Source organism: Glycine max, chromosome 2 (assembly GCF_000004515.6).
Source record: "Glycine max cultivar Williams 82 chromosome 2, Glycine_max_v4.0, whole genome shotgun sequence".
NCBI classification, from domain to species: Eukaryota; Viridiplantae; Streptophyta; class Magnoliopsida; order Fabales; family Fabaceae; genus Glycine; species Glycine max.
This window is the reverse complement of record NC_016089.4, coordinates 2,834,999-2,849,955: the sequence shown is the minus strand read 5'-3', so window position 1 is coordinate 2,849,955 and position 14,957 is coordinate 2,834,999. Positions and strand designations below refer to the sequence as shown.

Here is a 14,957-nt window from a genome sequence, read left to right as displayed (position 1 = left end):
TTAGTGACCCTAAATTTTGTGGCAGGAATCAAAGCTTTATTATGAATTCTTTGTGAATTCAATGACCCATGGTGACAATAATTTTTGTGACAAAAACAAATTTTTTATTATGAACTCTTTGTGAATTCAATGACCCTAGATTTTGTGGTAACAACTAAATTTTTATTATGAATCTTTTGAGTTCAATGATCCTTGGTGATCCTAAATTTTGTGGCAAGAACATATACTTTATTATGAATTCTTTGTGAATCCAATAACCCTCGGTAGGTCATTTAGTCCTTTATCTTTGAAATATAGTCTCATTCTTATGTTGTTATATTTTTTAGTGCAGATATTAGTTGAGTTAATAAAAGTAATATCAGTTGATTTATTTGGTTCTTACTGTCATTTGATTATCATTTGAAACCCTCACCAGCTAATATGCTCTACACTCACCTCTTTGGATGATCTTGTGTATCAGAACGCTGAATATTGATATCAATTGGTGGGTTATCCTTATGGTATGTAGATATCTTGCATCAAAGTTATCTTAAGATGCTTAATGCCTTGGGTATGGCTCAACAGCATAATAGATATTTATAAACCATCAAGGGGGCAATTCAACCGAGTGTAGTTTAAAAGTGATATTTTTAGTCTTTATGATTTGTATTTTATTTCTCTTAGTTCTTATAGTTTGAAAGAGATTTTTTTAGTCTTTATATTTTATATTTTAATTCTCTTTTAGTTTTTACCATTAAAATATGATTAATATTATCAATTACAATTAACTATAAAAATATTATGTGATTTGTAACTAATTTATCGCAAGATAATTTGTAATAAAAAATAATTGATTTATAGCTAATTATTTTTACATATAATTTTTATAGTAAGGACTAAAAAATAATTAAAATATAAATTATAGGGATTAAAAAATTATTTTCAATTTATAGGGACTAAAAGATAATTAAAATATAAATTATAAAAACTAAAAAGATCATTTTTAAATTATGAAGATTAATAAATAATTAAAATGTAAATTATAGAAATTAAAAAATTATTTTCAAATTATAGGGACTAAAATGTATTAATCTTAAAACTATAAAGATGGCTTAAATAATTTAATCTTTTAATTTTCATCAAACTTTTAGGCAATGGCTAAATGCACGTCCCTCATGTATTTTTTTTTTCTTTCAAAACTGCCCCTTTCAATTCTAAAATGTATTAAAACTTCAATACTTCCATGAACTACTTACCAAAAGTTCTATAATGGGTTTATGGATTTGTCAAGAGAGACACCAAACAACACTCCCTAAACATTGTCATCTCAAATTCTCTACGCTCCTATAGAGCACTTCCCTTCAATGTTAGTCCTCCCCCCACTACACCTCCACCTCTGAAAAATTCCACCGCCTATGCTAACAGTGTGTAGGAACTCGATCTCTTTTTTTACTACGCAAGCAGCAACAACGAAGAAGAACACCAAAGAACGGTGGTGGTGTCAGTAGCAAAGTGGTACTTGATGATGGTATATTGTGGGGAAGGGTTCATAAAAGATGGTGGAGGGAAGTGATTGCGTTGGAAGTAGAGGGAACAAATTTAGATCTTCGTAGCAAAGATGATGCTTAAGGAAAGGTTAAGGACAGAGTAATACATGCGACAGCAAAGGGGTGCATAGAGAAGTGCTTTATGGAAGTGTAGAGGCTGGAGTCCTACCTTTGTGTGTCTCATGAGTCATGATAGATCCATAAATCCCAATTTTTGGCTTCCAGAAATTAGTTTTCGAAAATTAATTTTTTGGAAGTGTTAAAATTAATTATCTTTTGGAATTTAGTTTCCAGAGAGGGATAACTTTGAGAAGATTAAAAAAAACAATATTACATAATGAAGATACATTTAGCAAACGTAGAAGCTTCATTTAGCAATTGTCAACTACAAATTTTCATAATTTGAAGTTGGTCCACTTGAGCCCAAAGACTGATTTTCATTTTATTCAATCATTTATTCTATTGCCCACTATTGACACCCTATATGATCTTCACACAAGTCTTCTGTATTATAGTTTTTTTTTTTACAAAAATACCATTAATGATACTAGTTTTTGTTGAGTGTCTAGACAATGTTTTGTCTTGTCAATGTACACAGAAACTATTTTTTTATCAAATTAGTGTGACATGCAATAAAAAAAAAAACAAAATGTTGGAAAAGAAACAAGGATGGTGCAAAAACTCACCTAAAGAAGACAATGGAAAACAAGAGTTAATGCTTGTAGAGGAGAAAATGAGAATATGTTTGAAGAAGACTATGAGGAAGGGTTGAGGGGTGCCTATAAAGTGGGGGAGAGGAGATTAGGACTTTCACTATAAAAAAAATCAAAAAAGTAGAGTGGAAAGAGGAAAATTCGGGTGTTACTAGTTTGTCCCTTATTTTATTTTTGAATTTAGGTCATGTAAAGCCAATTCTAGAAGACAAAAGTTTGAATGAAAAAAAATGAATGGTGAATAGATCAGGCCACTCTGGCTCCTCTATAGTTAGTTACACACCCATCATCATCATCATTTGTCCATCTGGTTTGAAAATTGATTGGTACAAATAGAGCAAAAAAATCAATCCAAGACAGAAAAATGTAAATCAGTCTAGTCTATGGCCAAACCTAACAGAACGACGCTTTCTTGTAAATAGCTTTGCATACTAAAACAAAATTTGCATCTTGTAATTCTGTTAATGGCAATTTGTGGTATTAGGTCAAGCCATTTGGCTAATCATGTTCTAAAAAGTGTCAGTAAATTTATTTTATTTTACTTCCTTTTCAGTAAATTTATTTTATTTTACTTCCTTTTACATTCAGCACACTGTTATTTTATATGACCATTAGCTAAATTTAGACTATTGTCTTTTGTCTCTCATAGCACAAGGTTGTTTCTATGTTTCCAACTCACATATATGAATATGAGGATTTCCACAACAAATCAGAGCAAAAGACGCAGAAGAAGCTACATATTATAGCTTCAAGAAGACGCGGTTCAAGTTATTTAAAATGCAAATCCAAACATGCGGATAATAAAAATAAAAATAAAAAGTTCGTATTTGATCTTATTCATCGTGACATTTGAGATCCTTTGTAACTAGTCTACTTATGATGGCAAGTACTGCTTTTTAACAACTGTTTATGATTTCAACAACTTCACTTGGTTCTACGTTATTAACATAGTAAAATATACCAAAAAAGCATACTGTATTATAAAAAATGATGAATTAATTAATTTAACAAAATTAAAAATTATGATATTATAAAATATAAAAAGTTGTAAAAGCGAGAGATTGGTCGTTGGAGAAACTTCGAAGCACGATTTCTATTTGCAGTGATTGGCATATTTCTTTGGAATGGCACATGGAATAAAATCTTTTCATGCATGTTTATTGGTGTAAATATTGGAGACAAGAAGCTTCTAGAAGTGCAAATAATCAAAGAAACCACGTCAATCCATCAATGGTATTGGAAGATACTCATGTCTCATGCAAGGTTTTGATACAATAATTAAAAAAAAGTAATTAATATTTATTATTTTATAAAAAAATATGATGTCATTTTTAATATATATTTTTATCTTTCATATTAATTAATTTTTTTCATTTTCTTACTCTAAAATAAATAGTTAAAGATATATTAGGAAAAATGTTTAGTATTTCATTTATATTATAAAATGGTAATAGAAAAGGAATATTTTTTTTGTTAAAATGTCAAATAAAATACGATGAAGGGAATATATTCTAAAAAATGTAATTGGAATATATATATATATATATATATATATATATATATATATATATATATAAAGAAAGTGAGACCCATCTCTATGCTTAATTTGTGCCAATCACTGCTAGAGAAACCATTAAATTAATTTGATTTGACTCCAGCCGCAGGGAGAACATGAATTTTAAAATACACAAGTATAAATTTGATTTGAAGTTTCGTTTATTTATAATTCACTCACTTACTTAATATATAAAATTCACAAGTAGGACTGGCATATTAAAACCGCAAAGCACAAAATGAGAAAACAAAAAAATCACATTTCAACTTTCATGAATACTGTTTAAGCTAAGTGATGAAATTCCAAATCTCTGAAAGGCAACCATTACCATTAACATAGAGGGATACCAGAATTTATTCCTTATTACTGAGACTCACTGTACACTGTACCATCAATGTTCATTCAATGACCCATATAGCTTGGGATATATGCTTGTTCCCATGATCATGAAAAAAATGAAAACCAATCCCGATATCCACTCTAAGGTGGAGAATTTTGTCACAATGTCAGGTACCAAGTTGGCAAGTTTTCCTCACAAATGGGTATGGTTAAAAATCCAATAGAAGTATACATACCATAAGTCCATAACTTTCTTTTCCCTTGAAAAATAAGATTATCCAAAAATCTTCTTAGCATTAATTAAATGCATTCAATTTGTTATTGCTAATATTAATATTTTTGTTAACACCAAGTCTAATAATCTCTTTTTTTTTAGAAAATTACCAATAATTAACATAAGAGACAAATAATAGATTAAAACATCAAATTAAAAATGTTTGGATTTCATCTTTGTAAAAATTTTAATACATTTTTCGTTTTTATAAAATTGAAATGTGTCATTTTTTTAGTCTAAAATAAGATTCAAATATCAAACATGTGTATAATTTTACATTGATTATATGCATAATCAATGTAAAAAAAACTTTACATTTACATTATATATATATGATGATAACCGATATAAAAAATTATAATTATAAGTTCAGATTTATTTAAATTAATTTATCTCGAACTAAAATTTAACACATTTTAATTTTATGAGAACAAAAATTACACTAAATTTTTTTTCAATCTTATGAGGACAAAAACATATTTAGTCCAAATAGTATTTTGTTCTCTTTTATAAGTAATTTTTTTTGTTATCAAATATAATTAAAATTCAATTATTTTTGTCATATTTAATGTTAATTGAGAATGAGATGATTTAATAATTTTTTAATAAATATGATTTTTTTAACTTATAAAAGAGAATGAAGGAAGTACTTGGCATTGGCACAGGGATGAGACATTAATTTCCAACGTTATGTTTACTTTTTGGCATATTCGCAATTTGTGTGTGATGATTGTCACATGAGAGAGGATTTCCTAATTGAGCAGACGAAGGACTCAAGGAAGCGTCCAACGGAGAGGCCTGTGTGAATGTTTGACAATACACGGAAAAATAATGGACTAAACGGTTGCACAAAACCTGCAACTCAATGAAATGTCAAAATAATTCATGTTTAGAAAAATCTTAATTATGTGAAAAAATAATTTACACCCAATCTGCAACTTCCAAATCCAATTAATTTTCAAAATAATAAAAATACAACTTTTTCTGTATATATATATAACTCATTCGAATATCAAAATAATTTTAACAAAATTTATTTACATTTACAAGTTAAATATAAGCCTAGATAATTTGTAGTTTTTTTAAAACAAATTGAAATCATTTTAATTTTCAGAAAAATGCTACGAACACATTTTTTAAAATACATACTTTTTTATCGGTTAAAACTTATTATAAATCACAAAAAATTAGTAGATTTTATATTTTATTTAATGTATTTCTCGTTTGATTTTGTATTTTTTAATAAATTTAAATAAAAAAAATATGTTAAAAAAGTGTATTATGCATTAGAGAGCGTGTTGATAATATTCTAATCTCCATCAAAATTGTTATTTACTGTGACTCCATTCAAAAGTGTAGTAATTTTAATTTTCAATTCTGGGTCAAGGTAAAAGAGAGAGCTTTTAATAATTTGCGCCACTAGTCAGCACAATGTTACTAGTGGCTGAAGGAAGAAAAAGTAACAGTACCGTATGAAAATGGTAAACTTTTTGACGTGATAAAAGGTTATATTTATATGCTGAAACGCGTGAGAGAGGCGTTTACTGTGAGCTTATGATTAATTTAATGAAAGTTTTGACAAACATTAATAGCATTGGTCAAACAATAAATAAATACTAAACAAAATCCAAGGTTAATAAAGGTGAAGGTGGTGGAAGATGCTTTTACCAAAACTGTATCATTTCTTATTTAAATGTTGGTAAGACTTATAGTAATAATAAATAATAATAACTTTTTGGATCTAACTAATCAGTATCATAAGATATTATTATTAAGAAATAAAAAAAATATTTATAATCGAAACGTGAAAAAAATCATAAATAATATACTTTTTTTTTTATGTATCTTAAAAAAATCTTTATCGTTTTGCCTAAATTGTTTTAACCAATGAGGAATAGAAATTGAGGATTTAGAATGTTACAAATATAAGGGAGTGGGCACTATGTCAGAGCTAATTTGGTTTCATTGTTGCTCTAGGAAGAAGAGTGTTATTGTAGTGTATAGGAGGTGTCTGAGTCCTTTTGCTTTTTTCCACATTCTGTTTTTGTTGGACCAAGAAATCCTCCTGCATTTGCTGCACTGCATAACGTTACTGACAAGGTGTGTCTGTCACCCCTTGAGCTTGCTCATTGTCCTTTTGTGTATTCCCCACTCCCAAGTTCCAACACACAACAACAAAGGAAAGGAAAGTGTTCATTTTGTTTCTTCTCTTGTCTTCCACATCATCATCATTTATTATTTTTCTCTTATTGTAACTGTTCTCAGTTTCTCGCCATCAATACTACATTTTTGTCTGTGGGGAAAACGAAACTCTGTTTTTCTTTCTTCCTAACTGGTATATTGTTTGTTTGAGCCTTTCTTCTTCTTCTTCTTCTTCTTCTTCTTTTTGCTTTGTTGGGTTTTGATAACTTTGGAATTCACCAGGTTCAAGGAAGTAGCATGGCAGCAGCTGCACCACCACCCAAGCCGGAAGAGCTTCAGCCACACCCTGTGAAAGATCAACTTCCAAATGTTTCATACTGCATCACTAGTCCTCCTCCATGGCGTGAGTTCACTGCTTCATTCAACAACCCTTTTGTTTTCTTTTGTAAAAACTTGAGTTTCCTTTTTGCCCTTTTTTTATGGATGATTGTTATTTGATAATGTGGTGAATGGTGGTGCCTTTGATTTTTATTTTTGGAAAAAAAAACTCTTTTTAAGACCTTTTTTTTCTTTCTTTCTGGGGCATGAAGTAGAAATAGAAACCAAATAGTCATTTTTTTATTATTTATTTAAATTTAAATACTGTATATTCATAATCATTGTGATGATTGAGTTTAGAATTTTTATGTTAATTTGATGGATGATTATTAATTGGTAATGTGGTGAATGGTGATGCTTTTTATTTTTATTTTTGGAAAACTCTTTTATGACCTTTTTTTTTCCTTGAGTGTGAAGTAGAAACCAAGTAGTCTTTTTATATGATTATTATTTATTTAAATAGTGTAGCTTCATATTCATTGTGATGATTGAGTTTAGAATTTTAATGTTGATGAAGCGGAGGCGATACTACTTGGTTTCCAACATTACTTGGTGATGCTTGGCACAACTGTTCTAATACCAACCACTCTTGTTACTCAGATGGGAGGAGGAAATGTAAGTCTTGAGTCTTGACAACAAAGAAAGAAAAAGAAAAAGTAAATGGTTTTCAATGATGTGTTTTTCTTAAGTCTAACGAGATTCTCATTTCTGCTTCAATAGGAAGAGAAAGCAAAAATGGTCCAGACTCTGCTGTTTGTTGCTGGCATAAACACATTTTTCCAAACACTATTTGGGACTCGTCTACCTGCAGTTATTGGAGGATCCTGCACCTTTGTGCCAACTACCATTTCTATCATTTTTGCTGGTCGCTACAGTGACATTGTGAATCCTCAGGAGGTTGGTTCATTACACATGTTATGCCATTTTTCTTGTGTTACCATCCTTGTTTACCTGATTTGTGATTAATATACAGAGGTTTGAGAGGATAATGCGTGGAACACAGGGTGCGCTTATTGTTGCTTCGACCTTGCAAATTGTTGTTGGCTTCAGTGGCCTTTGGCGCAATGTAGTGAGGTTGGTTCCTGTCTAGATACTTCAACTGTTTTTCCCTCAATCTTGTAGTCACATTGTGCTTTGTCAGATTATCCTTGCTATACTTTTACTTTCAGTTCAGATGTTAAGAAATGTTTCTAATTTACTTGTTTGGGAGAATGGTTAGCTCTAATACATTTATAATGTGTACTAATCCCTCCTTCATTTGGTATCTCCCCAGTATTGATCATAATTTTTTGTGGAAATAAATTGAAATTACACCGATGGATAGGATTTTACCATTCTGAAAGTTATTGGCTCGTTTTCTGCCTCTTGAAATCATCTTGGCGAATAATTTGCTATATTCTTTTAGGTTCTTAAGCCCTCTCTCTGCTGTTCCCTTGGTTGCTCTGTCAGGCTTTGGACTTTATGAGTTGGGCTTTCCTGTGGTATTGATATCTGCAACAAGAACTAGTCCTTATTTCTTTCCTACATGTATGAATTATATAATTGGTATGATTAACACTTTCTTGATCATGTCTTTTGAATTCTAGCTTGCAAAATGTGTGGAGATTGGGCTGCCGGAAATCGTATTCTTACTAGTATTTTCACAGGTGATGTATAACTGTCATGATGTTTGTTAAATTACCTTTCCTTGCATCATTTGCGACATCTTTAAAAATAACCCTGAGTACCTGAAACCCTCCTCAAACAAAATTATGTTAGTTCTTGATTTCCTTTTCCTTACTTTCTCCAATTTAAATGTTATATTCTAAAGTAGCAGTGTTCCTTTGTTCAGTACATTCCTCATGTGATGAAAGGAGAAAAGCGTATCTTTGATCGATTTGCAGTTATATTCTCAGTGACAATTGTGTGGATTTATGCTCATCTTCTCACTGTGGGTGGAGCATATAAAAATGTACCACAGACAACTCAAGAGACTTGCAGAACTGATCGTGCTGGAATTATAAGTGGTGCACCTTGGTAAGGGTCTTGTGACTTTTATAACAGAAACAGTTTCTTCTTCATGTAGCTTTGTATATTGGAGGACACACTTGATGATGCTTGAAACTTGTTTTAATGTTAAATCAGGATTAGAATCCCATATCCTTTCCAGTGGGGAGCTCCTACATTTGATGCTGGAGAAGCTTTTGCAACGATGGCTGCTTCATTTGTTGCACTAGTAGAGGTTTGTTTACTTTTATGCTTGTGAACTATATGTGCTGTTGAACTAGTGTAGTGAATTTGGAAATTTAGTTTGTCCCTTCTGTAGAAGCCCTTAGTTGTGGGTAGCATATTGTCCTGCAATTATTTTGTGTGGAATCTTTTATGCTTGACTAGTTGACTCATTAATTATATAATATGTGGAGCACTTAAGACAGGAATGCCATTATATGTTCTGAATAACAAATGAATTACTTCTGGAGTCTCTCCTCTCCTCAAAGTCTAATATTTAAAAGATATAGTAGTTTGACTAGCTTCACTTTATGAATTTTGTCAAGACTTTATCCAAGTTGGTGTAGACAAATGTCAACAAAGTAATATAATCATGCAAGTGCATGATCTTTTTCCCCTTCTTTCTCTTATTCCCGTGCAGTTTGTGGCATACTGACATAATGGTTGTTGGTTTCTCACATACATTTCAATTTTCTACAGTCAACAGGTGCTTTTATTGCTGTTTCAAGGTATGCAAGTGCAACTCCAATGCCACCTTCAGTTCTTAGCCGTGGTATCGGTTGGCAGGTAAACACAGTTTATGAATCGAAAACTATTCCCCCACCTCATTTGTTTGCTTCTCTTTATCAAATATCTAAATTATATAATTATATGTTTTAAATTGTTTTATATATGGAGAAATGAGTATCAGCATGTATAGTAATCATATCTTATTGGTTCTGTTTGTTCTAGATTTGTCATTTTTTTTCTTATTGTTTGTGATAATCATTAGTTGCTATTTCTTATGTATCAGGGGGTAGGAATTTTGTTATCAGGGATCTTTGGGACAGGGAATGGATCATCAGTTTCTGTGTAAGATTCTTGTACAAAACTTGCATGTGCTTGAGGTATCATTTTCATAGTAGGAATACATATTATACCTGAATCATTTAAGAAGCATTCTTGGCTTTTTCCCAGAGAGAATGCTGGACTCTTAGCTTTAACGCAAGTTGGTAGCCGCAGGGTTGTTCAAATATCAGCAGGATTCATGATCTTTTTCTCCATACTTGGTAAGTTGGTTAGGATTGAAAATTATTTTTTTTCTCCCTGATGAACCAATGTACTTACTATGAAGTGCTGTGTATGTGTGTGCAGGAAAATTCGGAGCTGTGTTTGCTTCAATCCCAGCACCAATAGTTGCAGCTTTATATTGCCTTTTCTTTGCCTATGTGGGTATGTATGTAATATGATCAGTTCAAGAATCTGATTTTCTGTCATACTTTAATTTAAGTCCCTGCTATTATTATCATTATTTTTGTCTTTTTTTTCTGCAACACAGGTTCTGCAGGCCTCGGTTTCCTTCAGTTTTGCAATTTAAACAGCTTTAGAACTAAACTCATCTTGGGGTTCTCTATTTTCATGGGCTTCTCTATACCACAATACTTCAATGAGTACACTGCATTTAAGAACTATGGTCCTGTGCACACTCACGCTAGATGGGTATTCAGCTTCTCTCACTCCATCTCTCTTTCTTTGAGGAGTGTTAGCAATATATTTTTTTTATAACACACTCTACTATTGGTTGAAATTCATTGGAAATTACAAAATCATCAGAGAGTCATTAAATAAGATGTTAGATTGTATTTTTTTGTCATTTTCAAAAAACTTCAACCAATAAGAGACTGTTCAAAAAAGTGTGTTGCTACTTGCTAGCATTTCTCCTAATTCTTTTTATTGTTGTGTGTGCATTGTAATTTCAACAAGTTATATTTTCTCTTTTTGGCAGTTCAATGACATGATCAATGTCCCATTCTCATCAAAAGCATTTGTTGCTGGCTCCTTGGCACTGTTCTTGGATACCACATTGCACAACAAAGACAGTCAAACACGTAAGGACAGAGGCATGCACTGGTGGGACAGATTCAGTTCATTCAAGACAGATACAAGGAGTGAGGAGTTTTACTCTCTACCTTTCAATCTAAACAAGTTCTTTCCCTCTGTATGATTGGATTGGATTGGACCATGCTGCTAGGGAGTTATATATGGTGAAGTAAAAAAAAATGTTCACCATTCAATGACTCATTGTGGGTATTACATGTGATATGTAACTAATAACTAATTTAGAAATCTTCCAATTTCTTCATTCTTAAGTCTTAACTACTAGTATAACCAATGTAGCAGCAACATCAACATCTTTTTTCCCCGCAGCTTCTTTCTTGTGAAGCTAATAGCCTAATTTAGTTAGTTTTATATCATTATATTAGCTTTTTGTTTCTTTAAAATTTTCTTAAATTTTTTTTTTGTTTAATTTCAAAAATAGGAAAATTTATTTCTGACATAATGTGTGTCTATGGCATGCCTCAATGGATGGAAAGTGTCAAAACAAAGACCCTTAAAAATGAAATAAAAAATAGTGAAGCAAAATATCCCGTGTTTGGTAAATTTGGTGCATTTTAGTTTACTTATCTAAAAAATAAATATATTTAATTTTAAAAAGTAATACTTTTAAAAAAAATTAATTTCATTTTTTTAATACTTTTTTTATTCTCTTCAACTAAATACTTTTTTCTTAATATCTCCACTAAAAACCTTTAATTTATACTCCATTTCTTATATATTTCTTTTACTCTTCTTTTATTTTCATTCATTTTTCTCCACTTTATTAAACAAACCCTTAATTTTTATCTAAATTTCAAAATAGAATAATAATATGTTAAAAGTATTTATTCGTCCTCATATGAAAATATTTAAAATTTATTTCTATAAAAAATTTAATAATTTTTATTTTCAAAACTGAAACATGTCACTTTTTGTCTAAACATAAGTGATCTGAACCTATGATGATGATTGATTATATTCGTTGTACATCTAATCGATATAAATGTAATATTTTTATATCATTTATGCATATAATTGTTATAAAAAAAAAGTAATGTAAATAGATTTGGATATTTGAACTTTGTTAAAGATAAAAAAAAAATATACATTTTAATTTTAAGAAGACGAAGAATGTACTAAAGTTTTTAAAGAAATGAATTTTGAATATTTTTATTTTTGCTAGAGAAAAAAATATATTTTAACTGAAATATTATAATTTCAACAGAAAACGCCAATATACTCGAGCCTGAATTTTTACTAGACAAAGTTCAAACAAAAGGTTTATTTGGGTGTCGCCAGAGTTGTTTTTACTTTTTTGAATTGCCGGGGTCTGCACCTTTTACAAATTTTATTATAAAAAAATAAAATAAGAAAATATCAGTTAGGATCAAACTAAAGAATATGAAGACTAAAGATAGGCCTGGGTCAATAACACGTATGCTAATCCAGCTTGATCTCTTAGGCTAATTAATTAATTATTGAGCCAAATTAGTTTAATCACTTTGCTTTGCTAAAGTTAAAACACCATAATCAAAACCAGAAGGATGACAAGATAGGTTTATGAAAGCAAACGAGATTGCCACCGGTTTTGGATTGATAAATAATGGACAATGTTGATTGTTATCAAAGCCTTTAACTTACTAAAAAGATTCTGATTTAACTTTTACAATTATTTTGTACATCCGTGACTTTTTTTTTTTAATACTGAGTGAGTTAATAGTTAATACATTTCACAAATTTTTTCTTCTTCTATTTTTTAATAATTTAAAATAAAATTATTTTTTAATGACTATTGTCTATCATTGTTGTAAAAGATGATATAGTAAGTAACATAATTTGTTGAAATTTAATAGAATTTTATAACATAATTAATAGAATTTTTCGTTGAAAATTATTGTTAATGTGTATCTACTATTATTTTTTTATATGAGCAGATGATATAGTAAGTAACATAATTTGATATGAGCAGAGTCCATTAATAATAAACTCTAAAAAACAAGGGATACATGGAATACGTAACATCTAATGGGAATAATATGAATATGAAATAGGGTTGCAAATGGAATAAGATGAACAAACAAAAAATTAAAAACAATTGGGTAAAAAATGTTCTAACAGGCTGATGCATGGAAACATGCGCAATAGCCAACTTGGCACTTAATGAGTTGATGTGCCATGTCAACGTAGTTAACAATGTCACATAACGAATATAGATAATGAGATAAAATTGATTAACGTTTATCACTTTTAGAAATTATTTTGACATTTAGTTATATTTAGGATCAACTTGTCAATACTCTACATTACATTCTCGTGGGTCTAATTTAATATTTACTCATTAGAATTCCTTCATACTTGGATAATCACACCATGACAAAACATGTGATTTTCTAATATAAGAGTTTATATTTGAGTGAATATTCAAATTGTTGATCGAAAATGTAAGGCGTTATTAACCTTTGAAAGTAATGAAATTGAAAATAAGTTTTGTTGTTCTAAACTTAATTATTTATTGTCACCTTAGTTCTTAAAAATATGTTAATATTACCACTTAAATTACACAGTTTTTTTTAATAAAAAAATTAGACTAAAATGATACACTTTCAACGATTTTTTTTTTAATTTTATCATTTTAGGGACTAAAGTGTTTATATTCATAGAAATATGATTTTCATAATATATGCAACCACTAGTACTAAAATAACACTATACATGTAAATTCATTAACATGAAATTGTTTCAACTTTGTTAGTGATTTGGAGTTTAAATTTGTCTCTCATGAAGATTACTTATAGTCCAAACAAGAAGAAAAAATACTTTAATCTCTTTTCCATTTTATATTTTATACAAAATCTTTTTTACTTTTAAATTCTATACAAATTAATCTCTCTCATTTTATAAATATATATTACATTTAAACCCAAATCTTCATTGTTGCATAAATTTATCAAACAGTAACTTTATTATAAATGATGTCTCATCCCAGTCAAAATAAAATGATGTCTCGTCATATAAACCTTCTCTGTTTATTAAAATTGCACGAAATTCTTTCTATTTTGTAAAATGAATTTACTCTATTAAAAATATGAATTGCCAGATTCTTAAATGAAAAAAGTTATAGAATAACATTTTTTAACATAAAAGAATAAATAATAAAATAAATTATAATTTCATATTCAAAATATAAAAATATTTTATTTTTAAAAAAAATTAATCACATGAATTATTAATGAGATAAAATAATAATATTTTTAGAAATTTAATTTTAAGAATTGAATAATAAAAAATAAAAAAGATTTCATTCTTTTAATTATAAATAATTCACATTATTTAAGTTTTATTTAATTTTAATTATAACAATTTTTTAAAAAAATTCTTGCTATTGATATTTTCTTTATTTTTTTTATTTTCTTAGAATTTGAGTTTAAAACTTATTCAACTTCACAAAAATCACAAATCAACTTGTAAAATAAATTGTCCAAACTTTTATAAGCTTTATTTAAATTATATTTTTTATGTTGGACTAAACTTTATGTTTTAAAAACTTTCTAAATGACTAATTTTTTTATCGAAAATCTAATTGATCATATGTTGTGGATCTCCCACTTTAATCATAATTTTCAATTCAAAGCTCAACGTGAGACCTAGAGATGGTTCAAATCACAATGTGACTGTTTATATAAAAAAAATATTTTTTTATTGTTATATTTTTCGTCAAACTTGATTTTGGTCCTTATATTTTTAAATTAATAAATTTAGTTAAAACTAACTTTAGAAAATATGTAAACTCGGGATTAAATTCATATGTTTTTGAAAGCTGAAGAATTAAGGATGATTTTGAGTTTTTGATTTTTAATTTTTAAATATAATTAAAAAAAATAAAACATATTAAAAAAAATGGAGTTAAATGAATTTTAACTCATCTTCAAAATATTTTTACATTTTTAGTTTAAAAAAAAGTACTC

At 28.9% G+C, this 14,957-nt stretch overlaps 1 protein-coding gene across 2 annotated transcripts; it reads left to right on the top strand.

The window, feature by feature from the left end:
• Window positions 1–6,352: 6,352 nt before the first annotated feature.
• On the top strand, window positions 6,353–11,257 carry LOC100786443 (nucleobase-ascorbate transporter 7). 2 transcript variants are annotated; one of them, XM_014764589.3, is made up of 16 exons: window positions 6,353–6,507; window positions 6,673–6,742; window positions 6,832–6,952; window positions 7,445–7,542; window positions 7,648–7,824; window positions 7,901–8,001; window positions 8,333–8,408; window positions 8,514–8,573; window positions 8,759–8,943; window positions 9,052–9,148; window positions 9,616–9,702; window positions 9,929–9,987; window positions 10,093–10,184; window positions 10,270–10,347; window positions 10,454–10,614; window positions 10,901–11,257. In XM_014764589.3, the coding sequence occupies exons 3-16, from the start codon at window positions 6,847–6,849 to the stop codon at window positions 11,117–11,119; spliced, it is 1,596 nt and encodes a 531-aa protein (XP_014620075.1). In that variant the 5' UTR covers window positions 6,353–6,507; window positions 6,673–6,742; window positions 6,832–6,846; the 3' UTR covers window positions 11,120–11,257. The 2 variants fall into 2 exon arrangements, with proteins under 2 accessions (XP_014620075.1, XP_006574588.1); XM_006574525.4 differs by lacking the exon at window positions 6,673–6,742 and having other exon boundaries at window positions 6,355–6,507.
• Window positions 11,258–14,957: the final 3,700 nt, after the last annotated feature.